Source organism: Phalacrocorax carbo, chromosome 5 (assembly GCF_963921805.1).
Source record: "Phalacrocorax carbo chromosome 5, bPhaCar2.1, whole genome shotgun sequence".
In the NCBI taxonomy this organism is placed as follows: domain Eukaryota; kingdom Metazoa; phylum Chordata; class Aves; order Suliformes; family Phalacrocoracidae; genus Phalacrocorax; species Phalacrocorax carbo.
The window spans coordinates 70,335,562-70,354,221 of NC_087517.1; the positions used below are offsets into that span (position 1 = coordinate 70,335,562).

An 18,660-nucleotide genomic window follows, 5' to 3' on the forward strand; every position below is an offset into this window, starting at 1 on the left:
CAGATCCTCAGCTCTTCAAGCTCATTTGGGACAAATATTAAGTAATAGCTTTGCCCCAGCCCTCTAGAAAACACAAAGGATGGGGCAGGTGGAAGAGAGTACTGAGCTGTGGAAGTGTGGGGAAGCAAGATGGGGAAGCACAGAGGTGGCTTTAGCTGTCTTTAATGTAGATTTGGTTTTCTGCTGGAAGGCACCAGACTATTAGTTGCAGACATGCACTGGAGGGTGGGGTAGAAAAGGATTTCCCCCTGTTTTTTAATTTATTTCTTCCCCATTCGTTACTGGGCTAAAAACAAGGCTTGTGAAGTGGGAAAAGCAACATAATAGAGGGGGAAAAATAGCCCTCACTCAACTTTGGGATTAAAAGAAAAAAGATATTTCAAAGATTTTTTTAAAATACATAGAAGGCAAAAGAATCCACTAAGGATACCGGCTTGGGTAGGGTGTGCGTCTGCAGGGTGGATAACAGGGCTTGAAATCCCAGGTCCAGACCGCGCGGTGCTGCACTTGCTCCATCTCCATCGTAAGGCGACCCCAGACCACCAGCACCGTGGCTGTTCGGGGCAAAGGGCGACCTGAAACTGTCTCAGCTTTATTTCATGTGACCTCACGTGGTGGTCTAGACCTCAAACTCCTGCAAAATTCAATTATCATCCTCCTAATGCCAGGAACATCACCAGAAGACTTGTGTTAATAGAAACCATGAGAGATCAGACACTGGCTGTTTTGAGGTTGGCAGGGCAAAGCCACCACCTGCGTTCTCCCTTCAGCGCTCTGAAGCCTGAAATTCAGTTGATTATTACTTTTTTATACTATCTAAATAATAAATAATATTTATTTTAGGTCATATTTAAATAACATCTACTTTGGATTAAAACTTTCTGCCCAGTACTCGGTCCCTGTCAGGTTTCAGGCTACAGCCGGGCAAAGTCCCGTCCCTCCGAGGGCGAAGTCCCATCCCTCCTAGCACAGCGCGGAGCCCTGATTCAAGGAGAAATGTTATTTTCCAGGTGTCCGCTTCCAGGTGCGTTTAGTCCCTGCTCCTTGAAGGTGCAATATCTAACCCTCCTCACCACGGAAGGGTGGTCCTCTCCTTCCAGCTGACCAGGAACCGTGGGTAGACAAGGAGGAGAGGACTCTACCTTTTGCTCTCCTCATGGCGTTCTTCATGTCCGTGTTTCTTAGGCTGTAGATGAGCGGGTTCAGCATGGGGACTGCAACGGAGTAGAGCACGGAGGCCACCTCGCCGTGCTCCAAGGAGTGTCTGGAGCCGGGGCGCAGGTACATGAAGAGGGAGCTGCCGTAGTACAAAGCGATGGAGGCCAAGTGCGAGGCACAAGTGGAGAAGGCTTTGTGCCAACCGGCTGCAGAGCGCATCTGCAAGGCGGTGGCGAGGACCGACGAGTAGGAGACTAAAATGAAGACCGCGGTGCTTAGCACGTTGAACCCCACCACGGCAGAAACCATCACCTCGTTGACATGGGTGTCAGAGCAGGCGAGGGCTAGCAGCGGTGGCCCATCGCAGAAGAAATGATTGATCCTCTTGGACCGACAGAACGGGAGAAGAAATATAGAAACTGTGTGTATGGTGGAGCTGATCACACCAGCTAAGTAGGCACCAGCCAACATCCCAACGCAAAACCTCCGGGACATGACCACAGAGTAGAGCAGGGGGTTACAAACGGCCACGTAGCGATCATAAGCCATGGCAGCCAGCACGTAGCACTCGGCGGTGGCACAAGTCGCAAAGGAGAAGAGCTGAGTGGCACACCTAACGAAGGAAATAACCTTCTTCTCCACTAAAAAATTCAACAAGGTTTGAGGGATGATGGTGGAGGAGTAGCAGATATCCAGGAGCGACAAGTGGCTTAGGAAGAAGTACATGGGGGTGTGTAGGCATGAATTGATTCTGATTAATATAATTACTCCCAGATTTCCTATTAGAGTGACGACATAGATGGCAAGGAATAAGACAAAGAATGTCACCTGCAGATCTTCTCGGGTTGTGAAGCCCAGGAGAATAAACTCTGATGCAAACGTATAATTATCTTCAACCATATTGAATATATAAGAAGTTCAGTCGCTTTATGTCTTTCAAATGGAAATGCTTAATAGCATCAGTCAATGGTGTTAAGGATGTCAATTTTTGTCTATCAAGCAGTTGAACCACGTTAAGTCAATATAAGTTACATTTTCTTTGAGAGAGGAAAAACTCAAGTTCCTGAGGCCGATCTCCCCGTTCAGCCTTAGAAAAGCACATCTAGCCACCAGCAGCACGCTTGGAAGCGGGTGGGTATTTCAAGGCAAGGAAGGAGGGAAATACCACACCAGAACAAAGCACAAATAAATTGCAGCGCTTTCTCATAGTTCCTCGCAAGGCATTTACACGTGGCAGTCCATCATTTTCACAGGAACTGCTGGGAAAATGAAATTATTTCTCATCTTTTGAGTGCTCCTGCTCCCGTGTGAGTACATGAGGAATAAATACCTGTTCCCTGTGTCCCAGGAAGATCTCCTCCAGGTGAGAGCACTGGAAAAGGTGACTTTCCTTAGTGTAATTTTTCCTCATGTAGGATGGTGCAGTCGTAAGAGCCAGGATTTGTCTCACCTCGCTCTGCTTCAGACCTGATGTCTCGCTTGGAGATAAAAGATAAATTCAGGCGTGCTCTCTCTGCTCACCCGAGAGAAATCATCAGCTCCTAAAAATCACACTCTACGACAAATAGAATAAATAAACATCGATTTCTCCTGGATAACATTAATCATCGGTTGACAGAGTTACACCAGAGAGCAAAGCGAGAGTGTGCGCTGCCTGGCCTCTGACAAACAGGGCCGCGCTCGGAAGTCGTCATTATCTGATGTCCCTTTTGCTGAAGGGGCGAGGTTCATCTCCACATCCAGACATCTCATTTCAGACGTCCTGTGAGCGACAACGTCTGGTCTCCTGGTGTTACTAATGGGGATTTAGAGCTGCTTTTCACTGCCCACATAGAGATGCCGGAGGCAAAGCAGTGTCTGAGACATCCACACGGCGCTGGAAGATGTGTTACAAATAATGAAAATCGAGCTGTTTGGGTCTGGAGCCGAATCCTCCCCCAGAGGCAGCATCCACCTGCCTAAATGCAGACGTCTACTGCCACTGGAGAATTGACCTGAATTTCACAACCGGCTGAGGCTCACCCTCACTATTTTTCTTATTTGGCAAGCCAACTGCGTGGCGCAAGGCGGTCCAAGATGTAGATATGAAACCTGGGAAGTTTATAGGGCTGCAGCTTGTGCCGTGCAGGATAGCTGCCCGCCAGGAATCACACCTCCCTGCAGCTTGAAGACACTGACTGGCATGGAGATAAATTAAATCAAAAATCCATACCTTGCTGCCTTGGATTAGCCATTATTCGTGCTGACAACCAGCTGGTTGGTCTGTGCTCTGCTAAATAACCGTCAGCAAACCTCTGCATATTTATCCTTGTCCTCCTGGGGAAAGGGCCTTCATTTGGGACACCTGCTTTCCTAGCCAGCTTTGGTAAGACCTTGCATCTCTTGGGCGAGCCAGCGCAAGCCCTCGCGACTCACCAAGCAGCCTGTCGTTAGTGTTTGCCAAGATTTAACTCCTGGCTTTATGGGTAGGAGAAAGACCGGCTGCTGCTGAGACTCGACAGCCGAGCAAGGCTTGCAGTGCATCCTCCTGGTTAGCCAGCCATTAGCCCGCTCCCGTGCTGGACGTTATCCTCTAAAATCTCACTATGGGAACAACGGGAAGGTGCCAGATCTGCAGAGAGCTAAAATACAGTTTGGCTAGCTGGTGTTTTGAGAGTCTTACAGCCCAAACTTTCTAGTGAATGCCAAAAAGCCTCATTAATAGGATGGTTTAAAATGTGAAGCAAAAGCACCCCGTGCTCCCACCTCCAGCACCCCCCTGGGTTCTCAGGGTGACCGTCTCTGCCCCCTGAAGCAGAGCGGGGGGGGACAGTCTGCCACGAGTCCTGGGGATCCTGCGGACGCCACGGGATGACGCGGGATTTTCACAGTGGGGATTTCTTCTGCTTTGCTCTCGGGTCCAGTTGCAGCCGTTGTTACACCCGCAGCTGCTCCCCGCTCCCGCTGGAACCGTATGCCGCGTCTTCTCCCATGCAACATCCACCCGTGCTTCCAGAGCTCTGCCCTTCGCAGGAGTCACGGAGCCGGGGGTAAAACAAATCAGGGAATAACACCCTAACCTCCGTCAGACCCTGCCAAGCCCAGAGAGGTCCCCAAACCCTCCACTGCCAGGTCAGGATAGAGCCAGCGGGTTTTTAAAGTTCCTGACACCGCAAGGGGTTATTTGAACAACAGCAACTCAAAAATATTGCCTTTAATAGTTTCGTACATCCTAAAAAAAACTGCCCAAAGACGGGGTATTGCCATTCCTCTACTGCACATGCGATTTCTGCATTCAGAAACCTCTAGGTTTTTTTCCATAGAGCGGCTCTTCTTGCAGGCGTTTGACCCTCAGTGCAGACTGCATGCGATGAGGAACCCAGCACTTCCTTTCCTCAGTTTACGCTGATGTTCAGAATAATAACAATAAAAAAGCCTTACTTTTCATTTTATTGTACCTGCCTTTATTTTTCAATCACAAACTCCGGCTATACTTTGCTCCCAAAATGAGAGGTGGCTGCACCGACTGCGGTTCCTCCCAGGAAAGGACAAAAGACACCTCTTCATCTGCTCCAAAGAAAACCTCGTAGGGAATGACCCCGGTTTTATCCCACCCCCAGCATTCAGCATTTCATAGCGAGGGGTGGGCTTCTTCCCCGTGAGGGTCACCAGGACGGCTCCACCGTGCTAACCCAGCAACCGGGGAGCTCCGCAGGCAGCCTCACCCTTTTAACTCAGCCTCCGAGAGCACCCAGGGCAGCTGCCCACCTGGGAGTATTCAGGTGGCGAGGGATGCGATTTACGCAAGTCAGCAACAAGAAATTAAATCCTTCACCTACAGGGGATAAAAGTTCAGGTCTCTCCGTGCCTTTTCATTCACCTTTACTGCAAAACTGGGGGGAGCCGCGGCAGGAGTAAAGATGTGGTGTAAGGACCCTTCCTGGGAGTGACCCGTAGATCTATGGGAAACAACTAATGTAAAATATAATATAATAATATAAATATAATAGTATAAACTAATATAAAATACCAGGAATTATCATTTCAAGTTGGGTATGGTTAGCCCTGACTTATTTAAGAGAAAAATAATTCATAAGGCAGAGCGAATTTGAGAATCTAGATTTCATACGATGTGAAGCCTCACCCAAGACTTGCATTAGAAGAAAAAATAAAGCAGTTTTTGTCTGCATTTTCTGTGTTTTCCCCATCATTTCTAAACGCAAGGGGAACTCGGTCAGAAGCTTGTTCAGACATCTGACATTCCCCATTCATTTTTAACAGGCTCAGGAGCTGCTGAGAAAAGAACCGAACTAAATGGTTGGGTTCGGCCAACTGTAGAGGCGAGGTGATGGTCTTGTTTTATTTATATGCGATTTCCTGGGTTCCTGAACAAGGACAAGCCACTTCGCTACCCAAGGCTTACTAGCCCATAAAAAAAAAAGCAGTTTTCACCTCAAATAAAAAGAAGATATTTCCAAGAATGTCCAATAGATGGTGGCGACGTATAAGAAATCCCAATCAGTATTTTTCTAGCCACTTTAGCATTGCACACACCCCCCACCCCCAGCACTCCCTTTGATACCCGAAAGTCTGTTATGGTCATTTCACATCTCTCGGGACTGACCACAGAGCACCATGGTACACAGAAGGAATAGAAATCAGTCGTTCACATATAAACAGGCATGGATTTTATTCAGAAGTAGGTGAAATGCAACTTTTGAGAAGGAATGGGGCATCTAAAGGACGGGTATATTTGTGCGCTGTCATGCCTTGCCAGCAACAGTAAGAGTCAGCTTCAGGCTGTCAACTTTAGGGATAAAAAGTAAGACTAATAATAAAATTATTATTTAAAAGAAGTTCTAGGTGCCACCCAGGGTCACGTCACTGTTTGGGATATTTTTTCACTGTATTAGAGCATAGTTTTCCCACTGTTGACAACACAGCTCACGTCGAGCGACCGCAGGTGGGAAATCCTCATCCAGGACCCGACCGAGCCTCCTCCGACCCAGACGATCACCTCCATGCCCCCTCCCAGCTGACACTGTTAAGATGATATTATCAGGGACATCTCTTATGTTTGAGTGATGAAATATTAAAGAAATATAAAAGTTTTGGGGGCAGAGGGGGAGGAAAGCGTGGTTACTGTTCCCCCCCATGGCGCTGCCTTTCCACAGCAACCACACCTTCCTCTTCGGGACATGGTGAAAGGGGGCAGGAGCTGCAGTAGCTTCTTGTATAAGGAATAAAGACTGTCGGTTTGGGGTTTTTTTTAAATTAACCTCAATTTTTTTTTTCCCCCGTTTGCCTTGTTTGTTTTTCATGCCTTTTCCCCACTGCCTTACACCAAAGCGCAAATCTCTGGCTGCAAACTCTACTGATAGTTTTCTAATTTATGCCCACAGTGGTTTATTAAAAACAAAGATGATAATACTATTTAGAGCTTTGTTTCGAGGCTTTGAAAGGCAGAAATTGTGAAGGAGAATTGAAGGGAGAAAGGTGTATGGTTGCCTAAAAAGTTACAAAGATCAATTTAACGCTGCAGTGTAACTCAGCAGCCTGGTTTCAAAACAGACCTAGTTAAGAATTTATATTTCATTCACCTGGCTTTTTCACCGTACCCCATCACCCCCTTAACTGCATTAAAACGTCAACATTTATCCATTTAGACCTGGTGTTTCCATCCTTCCTACCAAGAGCTTTTCACAGGAGCTGCCTCCCAGACCTAACCCATAAATCACTGAGACTCCAAGTGCCCAATGCCACCCATGAAACTATTCATAATTTCTCTGGTATAAACACTTTTCTACTAAGCCAACACCAGCGCAGCCTCTATCCCTTCATTTACTGAGCAGGTCTTACAGCTAAATTAAGGCTAGGGAGTGACAAGAAAAATTAGTATCATAGGTGTTGGCGTACACATTTAACACGAGAATATATTGCATTATAAATAAATATATAGTATAATGTACATTTAATATTGTATTTTATATATATACACATACATATATATGTGTATGACTTGCCATTCATAGGATCAGAGGCCTCTTACGTGTCCTTTCTGATCAAAAATTATTCTACATCCCACTCAAAGCAGGGCTGACTTCGCAGCCACATCACGTTGGTCATGGCCTCATCCAGGCAGCTTTTGAATATCTCCATGGGCAGAGGCTCCACAGCCTCAGAGAAATCCTGTATCGGGCTTTATTGGGGCAGGTTCAGAGCCTGACTGCTATTCTTCCTGCTGTTCTCCTCAGAGCATTCTTCACCTCCTGGTTCCTCAGGCTGTAGATGAGGGGGTTCAGCATCGGGATGACCACCGTGTAGAAGACGGAGACCACTTTGTCAGTGTTCAGGGCGTAACTAGAGCTGGGGCGTAAATACATGAAGATTGTCGTCCCGTACAACATAGCCACTGCTGTCAGGTGGGATGCGCAGGTGAAGAAGGCTTTCTGCCTACCTTCAGCTGAACGGATCCTCAGGATGGCAAAGAAGATGAAGATGTAGGAGACCAGGATGGTGGAGATGGTGCTAAGCTCAATGACGCTGGCCAAGGAGAAGAGGATCATCTCGTTGATGTAGGTGCTGGCACAGGACAGAGCCAGGAGGGGAGGAACGTCACAGAAGAAGTGGTTGATGACATTGGAGCTGCAGAAGGGCAGCCTAACGATGAAGGTCATCTGTATGACGGAGTTCAGGACACCCCCAAGGTAGGACCCCACCACCAGCCACATGCACAACCTCCGAGTCATAACAGAGGAATAGAGCAGGGGGTTACAGATGGCCACGTACCGGTCGTACGCCATGACGGCCAGCAGGCAACACTCAGTCGTCACAAAGACGATGTAGAAGGCAGCTTGGCCCATGCAGCCAACAAAGGAAATGGTCTTCCTCTCCGATAGGAAGTTCGCCAAGGCCCTGGGGGCAATCACAGAGGAGAAGCAGATGTCGACAACGGAGAGGCTGCCAAGGAAGAAGTACATGGATGTGTGGAGTCGTGGGTCACCCCGGATCACTACAATTATCCCCACGTTGCCCAGGAGGGTGATGGTGTAGATGAGCAGGAACACCACGAAGAGGGCTGCCTTCATCTCCGCTTGGTCACTCAGGCCCTCGAGAACGAACTCCGCCACCGAGGTGCGATTCTGCTCTGCCATTCAGAGGCTTCGTGCCTACCGAGGAAGGAGAGAGCCTGGAAATACAGGACGGTGGAAACCACGCCTTTATGGCCTGAACAGGGATAACTTGATCATTTACACCCTCTGCAGCCAGGGCGCCCAGACCGTTCGTTTCTAGGGAGCTAGAGCGGGATGGACCACACTGTGACCATCTGCTCGGAGCTTGTCCTCCTTTACAGCCCAAGGAAAGAGAAGGTCCCTTCTGGAAGAAGAGCATCCCAGCTTTCCCAGACACTTTCCCTGCCTGCAGCGAGTCACTGCGGGGGGGCTCTCGCTTCCTCACTGTGGGCAGACCTCCAGGCAGGTTGGTTTGTATGGCAGAATCCCGTTTTGATACCTACAGTTGGATGAGATTGATGGATATAGCAGCAGGTGGGGCTTCAGGCAACACAGACCAAGTCATCAGCTCTGCCCTTGACCTCCAGTGATGAAGTTTTTCTCCACATTTTTTTTCCCTTCCTCCTCATTTCAAGCTGATCATAAGGCACCCGAACAGGATGGCTCCGATTTGGGCAGCAGCTTCTGGCTATAATTTTAATAGCTTGGAATAAGAGTAAAAATACTGTAGCTTTCCTGTGTTGGTTTTGGAAAAAGGCACCGGGGTAAAGAAAAAGAACCAGTCTTTAATTTGTTGGGAAGTAAGGAGGGAGAGAGGAAAGGGGTGCTGCACAATCCTAAAACTCACTGGGGACATGAGGAGTTTAATATTACGGTCTCAGAAAGCTTGGGGAGAAGCAGCCAGGGAGACCATGAACAAAATTTGGGTCTGAAGCTGTTATTTTGAACTGAGGTAAGCACCGAACACTTCCTCGGTACAATTCAGAGAATATACAGTTAAGAGACTAAACACCTTAAAATCTGCCTTGATTCCCCCATGACATTCAGAGCAAAAGCACTAGCCATGGCGTTAGGGTCCCCTGTACAAAGAGCTGATGTGGGCTTAACAAATGATGAATCAGCCTTTCGATAAGCGAGCCCATCGCGCCCCTGTCCGCAGCTCCCCTCGCCGTGCCGCCGTAGCCCGGCAGGGACCACCAACCGCCACGATACGCCGGTGACTTTAATCGTCGCCTCGTATTTCCAGAAGTGGACTGGGAGATGAAACCTGATTTACAGAAGTGATTTAAGCGGCAGGAGATAGCTGTGAGCGTTTATGAGCGTGAACCAGCTGTAACGCACTGAACTAAGCCCAGACAAAAGCGGGATCCACGGCGCAGTCCGGGAACACAAAGTCACACCTGGTGCTCTCCCCAGTGTGCGCAGACAGCAGCCTCTGACTGCAAATTGCACCTTGTTTCCAGGTGAGACGGAGGTATGGCTGAGAGCCCTGGCAGGAGGCATGGTGGGGGGGAATGGTCAAGGGGAAAAAAGAGCCAGCCTGAGAATTCACTGGTTTAAGATGCCATCTGAGGCAAAGCCTTCTCAGAGGGAGCATCCTGGTGGTACAGGGTCCCATCGTGGTGGTACAGGGTCCCATCGTGGTGGTTAGGGCACTCACAAGGACTTCTCTCACCCCATTTTCAGCAGGCAAAACCCCAGCAGCTCCTGCCTCTCCCTTCAGCTGAGAGAGGAGTCAACACCACGTGTGAGTCCACGGGACTGTACTGAGCCAAACTCACTCAACTCCGGTTGCTTAAGTTGAGGCACAGAGTTAAGCTGCTCACCCTGAGGAAAATGTGAAATACGGGTTTCTGTCCCTGATAACACAAAGGTTCAGAATATAGTAATAAAATCTTTACAGGATTAAAGATAAGAATTGAAGGCTTACCCCACCAGATGAGTGTCAGGATCAGAAGTCTCATTGAAGAACCATTCTCCATCAGCAGCGTATTTCTTTATAGAGATATTCTTTGAAGTGAGTATCCCTTTATTTCAGGGTCAGTGGCTGGGTTAGTCTTCCCTTGGGAGTCTTCTCTCCTTCTCCCAGGCTCCTTAAACATACCATAAGCACCATGATTTCTGATCTTTTGAATTTAAAGTACTGGAGTGCATCCCAGCAGAAAAACTTCATCTTAACCATCGCAGAGGAGCAAACCTTTACCCGGTGTAAATCAGAGCAGCCTCCCCAAAGGTAACATTGCTGCAGTGATTTATACCAGAGCAGGGTAGTCCCAGAAGAGCTCGGCTGGACATTTCGGGGAACAGCCACACCTACCCTTGGGTGGGGGTCACCTCCTCTTTCCAGCTGCAAGGTCTCTTCCACTTTGGATGACACCACAGGTTCAGGATGTCCACACAGTAAATCTGGGGGACTAACCCTTGAAGCCATCCTCCCAGCTGCCAGGTAAACAAGAATGTCTCTCCTGAGCCCTTGAGAGCCTCCTGCATATTTTCATCAGATGAAGTTGTTCACTTGCAGCAACGTGTTGCTTTTATAGGTGTCTCTGCAGGTCTTCGTGGGCAACAGGCACCCCTCCTCAGGGAGCAAGTGTTTGTTGTGGCTTTGGCTACGGTTCAGGTCTTCAAGAAGTGAATCTTGATAGTATAGTGCCGGCTCCTTGATGAGAATCCATGAGATTCACAGCAGTCCAAACTGCAAATAAAGGCTCAGCCACGTACGCGGGAGGATGCAAAATCCTGCGCTAATTATTGTCGCAGATATCAATAACCTGTTACAACACTTGGGAGCCTCAAGGGACAGAAAGAGAGATCCAAATGAGCACAAGCTTTTCTTCACAAGCCCCTTTGAAAATCAAGGGGGAGGTGAGAAGGTGCATCCAAAGGGCAATTTACTCCAAGTATCTAAAACACCTATCGCAAGCAGCTTAGGCTGTTGTAATTAGCTCTGGATGGGTGCTTGGAGCAGGTGGCTGGGATTACAGGAGATGAAAGCTGACCCAAGCCTCCAGGCCACGAATGAGCCTGAAAGGCTTCCAGGCTACTGATGGTTAAGGACAGGGAGGTCTCTACAGGACCCACCTGTCAGAACACAATTGACAGACAGTCCATTAAACCTTTCCGCTATGCTCCAGGTATTTCCAGGAATCTCAGCTGCCCATTTTTATCTCCCCTTTGCAGAGAACCAGGTCATTCTGCTGCTCCACCTCTACTGCGAGATCAAAGCCAACTCATCACAGCCTAGTTTGGAAAGAGATGGTGCTAGTCCAGGTCTTCCTACAAACTTTTTTGCGCTAGCAGAAAACTGATAGCGTATTCACGGTGATTTCAGTGTAATTCACCTCTGCTCCACGCACTCAATAGACACCAACTTCTTTCAGTGTCTGGAATATCTTCAGGAGTTTACAATTCACACTATTTCTTTCAGTATAGCTGATTTTCCCCTTTAAATAATAGAAGCTCTTAGATTAAACTGCAGTGTGGATAGAGTCACCAGATAAACAGCAGTTTGTATGTGATCCACAGACAGGATTTATTCATCTATCAGGTAACAGCATTAAGTATAGACATAGGAGCCAACTGCCTAGGCTCTCTTTGCAGTCAGTAGAAGTGAAGGTGGTGGTTCAGCTGTTCAGACACAGGTGTCCAGGACTTCCCGAGACCCACCATACATCTCTCCTGCTCCCCTAAAGGGCACAAGTCTCCCTACATCTTATGCCATATCTGCCAGACCTGCGTCCATCCGTCCTAGGATACCTCAGGTGGAAGCAGACGGATCAATAGGCTCAGTGTAGCCCAGAAGAGGATTTGCCACGTCCAAAGGAGAGCCCACGCACGGTCACCTGAACCACCAAGTTCTCCATCGGTGTTACTGAGAGCCTAGAGGTCTGGCTGTGGGATGGACACGTGGGATGGGTGTGGGCTCGCCTTGCTCCGGCTCAGCACGATGTATGGTCCTAAACGTGAGCTGCAAGCGCCCCAGCTTCTCCTCCAGCCTGTGAAGTCCCCGTGTGTGATTCGGCTGGGCGAAGGGATGGCGCTGACAGAAACACCGCAGGGCTTACGGGAACCCGTGACCTTCTGGAGGAGCAGCTGGAGCCCAGCAGGAAACCTTCAATGGCACCAGAGCCAGCACAACCACCAGCAGACCAGCACCTGCACCAGCAACCCAAATATTGACAAAGACATGCCAACAGCTGTGGGACCCCAGGTGGGTGTTTTGCTTGGGTGTAGCTCTACAAGTGGCAATATTTTGACAGCAGAGTTTATATTTGGGGAGTTTCTGGGCCAACACTTTCACTGCTGGCTCACATTTGTTCCCACTTTATTACCAAGCCTCCAGGTACAACTCAAAACACCGCTCCTTTCTTGGAAAGGTAAATAAACACACATTTTCCGGTTATTTCCAAAAGAAACTTCTTTTGCTTCTTACAAGAGAATGGCAAAGGAGGAAAAACAATTTGTAGAAAGCAGTTACACCAATAGTTATTGAATAATTAGGTATAAAACTTTGCAGAGTTTATCGCTAAATGCTTCCTCTCCCTTATGTCAGCTACACAGCTGTGTTAGTATCGCTACATCTAAGGGTATTTTGGGCCTGTTCATTTTCCTCTTCTAATATAGGTAGAAGTGGAAAGGAGGAGTTGCAAATAAAAACCCCACGAAAATAGCGCATAAGCTGAACTCTGACATACGGAAGCGTCATGACCCATAGGCTGGCTGGGTTTCAGCCACCATAAATTCAGATGTCTTTAAGTTAAATACATCAGAGAGTCGTGCTACATTTCCTATACGCAGCATTATGTCTTTATGCAACGTAGCTCACCCAAGCCATTTCCCGGGTTTGTTTTAACAAGAATCAGGGTCTTTTTGTTCCTGACAGGGAGGGAGACTAAGATCAGAGTTAATGTTTACCCATTAAACTTCAAATTTGGCCAGTTAAATCCCACAGCTAATGGTCTTTCAGATAGAGAGCGCTACATGCTTTGAGAAAATTCGAGAAAAGATTAGACATCTTAGGTTTATTGCAACTAAGACCCCGTGGCTTTACTGTACACCCTTGTTTCAATACACATCTTGAAAAATTCCACTAAACAGTTCATTTAGGAACTGTCACTGTCTAATATTCACTGTTGTATATTAATGAAATCAAAGTATTTATTCACTAAAAACACATTTTGAAGGATTAAAGTGCAGCAGAAAAAAAATATAAAATACCTTTGAACATACTTTGATGGGTCATTGCAGAAGCAGAGGGGTCAGGTAAGTTCCTCACAGCTTTCCCCGTGTCCTGCAGCTCTGCGTCCCTCGTGCCACCAATTCCCCTGCTGCCCCCACACAGCACCCGGGATGCCAGCCCTTCTGGTTTCCTGTAGGAGACCCAGCCTTCGCCCGTCTGAACTGCTTTTGTGCCTGCCTCTGTTATTAGTTTCTCCAAGGAGATCATTCCAAAGACAGAGAGACTCTGCACCTTTTTATTTCCAAGACTAGGGAAGTAACAACACAGAAAATTAGATGATATCCTATTGAATTCACTTGAAAGTGTGTGTGCTCGTCTCAAATAGGATAAAATAATTAACAGGTCTCCAAAAAGGATTGTGCTGGGGGGAGGGGGTAAACACATAAGACATACTAAGGATTTCTTCTGGATGTGTGTATATTTGTCCCGGTATAACTCTTAGCAGTAGGCAAGGATATGTTTTCAAAGAGAAACATCATTTTTTCTCTTGTGCCAATCACTGCTACATTTCTTTGGCGTCGCCTCTGGTCACAGCTGTCTTACCTCTCTGTACGACTCTATTGCACAGAATCATCACCGACTTAAGAAAAAACTTATTTTTCCACCTTCTAGCTTGCTTTATAAATTGGAGCTTCAGGGGAGCAAATTTATTCTGAGTCTCCTTTTCTTCTTTTATTTTTTTTTTTAATTCTGCATGGTGTGGCTGTCCAGGTATGGCTGTGGCTGCCAGAGGCTCTTGTCTTCACTGTTTCTTGCTGTCCAACTTTGATGGTTGGGATAACCCCATGCCAGTCACTCTTGCTTTTTCTCCTCTTCAGATATAATTGAAAAGTTCCCTTAGCGATTTCAAGAGGTCTGGAACTCTCACCTCCTTAACTGTTCAGATGGGTTGTCTTCTAGGAAGAAGAAAATGCCAAGATCAGAAACTGCTGTGAGATTATTGAGAAAAAACATCTCATAGAGGCAACGTCTCAGTACCTTGTAGCTATGGAAACACTCGAGCTGGAAAAATTTACCAACCTTCACTAAGCCTTGAAAATCATAAAGAATACTCTACCCTTTTCCAGACGAAAATGTTGCCAACCTACTGAAGACCATCATTCTAATAACAAATTAGGAAATGGAGGAGGTATTAAGGGCCAGAGAACAATCCTTGAATATAATGTTACATTTATTACTCTATTCCCCTCGCTAAGAATACTACCTGCCATGGCACCCATGTAGGGACATGGCCTGGATGGAGAGAGAGTGCCAGAGGAGCGAGCACTGGCTGGGCTGTTGGGTGCAGAGGGTGATGGGTGGTGGGTTGTACTCTGCCTGGAGGCTGGGGAGCGCCACGGGGGTTTGTCCTCTTTAAATTGACCCACAGGGGACACCATGGTGTGCAGGCAACCATCCCACAGTACCTGAGTAAGGCAAGCAGGGTAGATGCAGAGACCTGGGCCAAATTCAGCCGACTCCAGACCATTGGGCAAGTTGGTGATGACGAAGCAGGTCCAAGGTCAAGCCAAGTCACTCCCCTGGTCGGGGTCGGGTCCAGCAATTGCTAGGCAGGTTCATGATCAAGCAAAGGTGCAGATCAAAGGGGCCAACAGATGGAAACCAACACTCCTCTAGCATAAGCCCAGAGAGGAACAAGCTCCCTGGGCTGAGCTTAAATAGAGCTCATGGGCTAATGCACAGAGGGTGGGGATAGAAGTCCCAGGTGAGGCTGGTCAGGGTCATTAAGGCCTATTAGTTCACTGTGGGAGAGATTAATCACTGTCTGAAAATGCCCATTTCTCACATTGAATATGGTGGAAGCCCAGAGTCACCAGCGCAAGTGTGAGCGCGTGGGCTGTAGGTACCTAAATATGGATAATCCCACCCTTCCTGGAAAACCGGGCTGTTTAGTGTCTACAGGGGGTCATCAGGAGCTCCAGAGACAGTCAACTGAGCTTTATGAACTATTTGGGGATCCTCTGAAAGATCTGAAATGTCTCTAAACCCATTTTAATCTGCCAGCATGGTCAGACCAAAACCTTTGCATGGTCCACAAGTATCTCAGAAGCATCGTATGAGCTGGTCATCACTGCCCCTGCATGTCTGTGCTCAGTGATGGCTCATCCACATGGTATTTTTCAGAAGCCCAAAGCAGCACAACGGCTTTCAGAATTGCATTTCAACCTTTTCTTTTTCCTTTTATTTTCTCTGGTAAACCCTTCCATGAGGACCCCCAGGGGCTTCCTCCCAGGAGAGCACGAGAGACTGTATTTACAGCCCCGTCACCCATGAGCTCAGCGACTGGGGTCTGGGAAGGAGCACACCTCTCTTCACATCAAGCAGTTAAGAGAGGTTATGCAGACATGTAAATGTTCTCTGCTGCGTTTGGGATAAATCCTTGGCTCCCATCACTCGATAGCAGTGAAGGCACAGGAGGAGCCGAAACGCCAAGACAAAGCCTCACCTCACCTGCGTTTAGACAGTGGGTTTTCTTCTTCATGTCCTCCTGTCCTCTTTTTTGGGGGCTCTCTCAGCAAACAGCCTTAACAAAGTAAGTTTTCTTTATAATAATTGGGAGCAATGGCTTATGCAAATCGGTTTTCTTTTACTTAGGCAGCTAAAGCAAGGTGAACAGATTTATGCAGACGTTAAATAAGGATGAGTCTTATTTTATTATAAAGAAATGGAACGTTTCAAATTGTCAACAGAATACAGTCATTAACAAATCAGCCTTTGGAATCAGCACGTTTTAAAATGACCTCAGTTTTCAAGTAAGCATCTTAATGCCCACGTTCTTAGGGTGCTTCAGCGTGCTGGAGCTCATAAATCATGAATTTACCAATGTGATTTTTATCCATTGTAAATGGTACATCATAATTTGATAAATGTGATTTGAAGGCTGGAATAATAATTAAAAGCCAAGAGAAAATGTCTAGAGGTTGTTAAGGTTGTGTACTCTGTGATTTCGCTAGGACTGAGACTATCTCTTGCTCCAGGTTTATGTGCCCTCCTATGACGTTCCTCTGAGGCATCTTCTGAAAAATATTTCTCTCGAACTCGAGGCAAATAACAATCTGTTTCCTTTCTCAAATCTGAAAACACTCGTGCTAGAAGAAATCAATAGTTTTAAGTATCCAAGCATAGAAAACAAAAGTTGCCATTCATATTGCTTCAATTCGCTCCCTGTTCTTCTCTAAGTACCTCAACCTAAAACCAAAAACCACACACCATTTGGGCTTAGAAAATATAGCAGAATATACCAAAATGTGGCAGTTAAACTGGTGATTGATTGGAGTGAAATATGCTCCAAAAGTGAAACTATTTTTTATCGGGTTGATATTTTTCTTCCTTTTGCCTCAGCAAGTAACATCTGGTCATGGGAGGAAAGGACACGCAGACTAAACTCATCCTCTTGGGAAGTACAGGCAGTCCATGTGTGCAGGCCCCTCTTTTTGTGTTGTTTCTATTGATTTACATTGTCACTGTGGTGGGCAACATTGGGATCATGGTCTTGGTTTGGGTGGTTCCCGGCCTCCACACCCCATGTATTTCTTCCTCACCCATTTTTCATTCGCTGACATCTCCTGTTCCACCGCCATCTCCCCCAGAATGCTAGCAGACCTCTTAACAGAGAATAAAACCATTTCTTTTGCTGGCTGCATGATGCAGTTCCACGGCTTTGTTTCCTTTGCAGCTGCTGAGAGTCACCACCCTGGCTACGATGGCCTATGGCCGGCACCTCGCTATCTGCAGGCCCCTGCTCTACGTGATGGTCACCTCCAGCCACGTCTGCCAGCAGCTGGTAGCATTTTCCTACCTCATTGCCTTTCTCAGTTCCATCATCTACCCAGGCTGCACGTTTGGGGGTTCCTTCTGTGGACCCAACCATATCGGCCGCTTCTTCTGCGACGTCCAACACCCACAGCAGCCAGACGGTCATCTTTGCCTTCGTCGCCATAAACGTGGTGGGCACAAGCGTGCCCAAAAACAAGGGTTTTGCTCTCCTACATCTCCTACATCTGTATCTTCTGCAGGGTCCTGAGGATGAACTCAGCGCGGACCAGGTCCAGAGCTTTCAGCACCTGCCCTCCCGTTGATGGCTGTTTCCTTATTCTACGGGACAAGATTCTTTGTGTACCTACAACCTACGTCAGGCCACAGCAGCCTGGATAAAGTGACCTCCATCTCCTACACCATGGGCACCCCCATGCTCAACCCATTCATCTGCAGCCTGAGGAACAAGGAGGTGAGGGCTGCGCTGGTGAAGTGCAAGAGAAGGATCTTAAATCGCTGTCAACAAAAAAACCAGCCGTGTCAGCTAGGAAGCGAGCAGATTATCTCATGTGAGAGAGCCTGTGATGCATTAAAACAATTGGATTTTTCCCCTAACCCTCACAATTTTATGTAGGTTCTTCCACAGTTTCTCTACAAAAGTCAGTTACAGTATTTAGACCCCGCAATCACATCTTCCCTGGAAGGAAACCGGGAGGCGTGGGATCCTCAAACTTCATTTTTGCACTCACCATCCTGTAGGAAGAAATTACCCTAAATTATTCCAGGCTGCTTTCTTTTTCTCTCAGAAAGCACAAATCATAGTTTTGTTGATTTACAACTTTTTTTTCAGTGATAAATATGTATTTTTCTTGCAAGGTTATTGACTCCTAACTCCCTAAACTCCAATAAATTCCTCACTTACCTGCAAATTATTTATTAGAGTTAAGCTGCTGGGGTGGGAGGGAACATGTGGGAAGAGTAAGAATGTGTTAAAATTTGCTTGCTCACGAAGGCTCGGACAGACTGCGTGGATTCAACTCATCATCCTAGAGAGCCATAAAATACACACATGCACACAGCTCTCCACTGCTGGGAGAGAAACAGGCATTTCTGGGGTGTGATCCATGTGATTTGCTTGAGAGACTCGTCTTGGGACAAAGTGAATTATATATAGGAGTGCCTATTTCTTAGGGGGGGTGAGAAAATATCAACCAGGTGGAAAATTCACTTGGGCAAGAACATAATTTATCCCAATTTTAAAGCTGTTTCCTTGTATTTTTTTACCTGAACTTATTTCTTTCTTAATATTACGCTTGATATTACGCTTGAAAAAGCTTTATTAGCGTGCCAAGCCACAGGTAATAGCTGGCAAAACTACAGTGAAGAATTGTGTGATCAAGTTATTAACTGATTATATGATGTCCTGTAGTCCTTCAGGTCTACCCCATCCCCACTCAGCCTTGCAGGCACTGGGTTTCGGAGAGGCGCTCCATAGAAAAAGGGTTTCTGACTCTT

General features: G+C 47.1%; 2 protein-coding genes and 1 pseudogene across 2 annotated transcripts; 1 reads left to right on the top strand and 2 right to left on the bottom strand.

Annotated features, from left to right (window-relative positions):
- Positions 1-1,059: 1,059 nt before the first annotated feature.
- Positions 1,060-2,061, bottom strand: LOC104051711 (olfactory receptor 5AR1). The gene has a single exon (XM_009512823.2). It carries the CDS (start codon positions 2,056-2,058, stop codon positions 1,060-1,062), a length of 999 nt encoding a protein of 332 aa, XP_009511118.1. The 5' UTR covers positions 2,059-2,061.
- Positions 2,062-7,352: 5,291 nt separating this feature from the next.
- Positions 7,353-8,291, bottom strand: LOC104046307 (olfactory receptor 5G9-like). Its single transcript, XM_009506431.2, has one exon. The coding sequence runs from the start codon at positions 8,289-8,291 to the stop codon at positions 7,353-7,355; it is 939 nt and encodes a 312-aa protein (XP_009504726.2).
- A 3,892-nt stretch (positions 8,292-12,183) lies between these two features.
- LOC135313643 (olfactory receptor 5AP2-like) lies at positions 12,184-18,036 on the top strand (annotated as a pseudogene).
- Positions 18,037-18,660: the final 624 nt, after the last annotated feature.

Coding starts and splice junctions, on each gene's coding strand:
- LOC104051711 (XM_009512823.2), bottom strand. CDS start 2,058: ATGGTTGAAGATAATTATACGTTTGCATCAGAGTTTATTCTCCTGGGC.
- LOC104046307 (XM_009506431.2), bottom strand. CDS start 8,291: ATGGCAGAGCAGAATCGCACCTCGGTGGCGGAGTTCGTTCTCGAGGGC.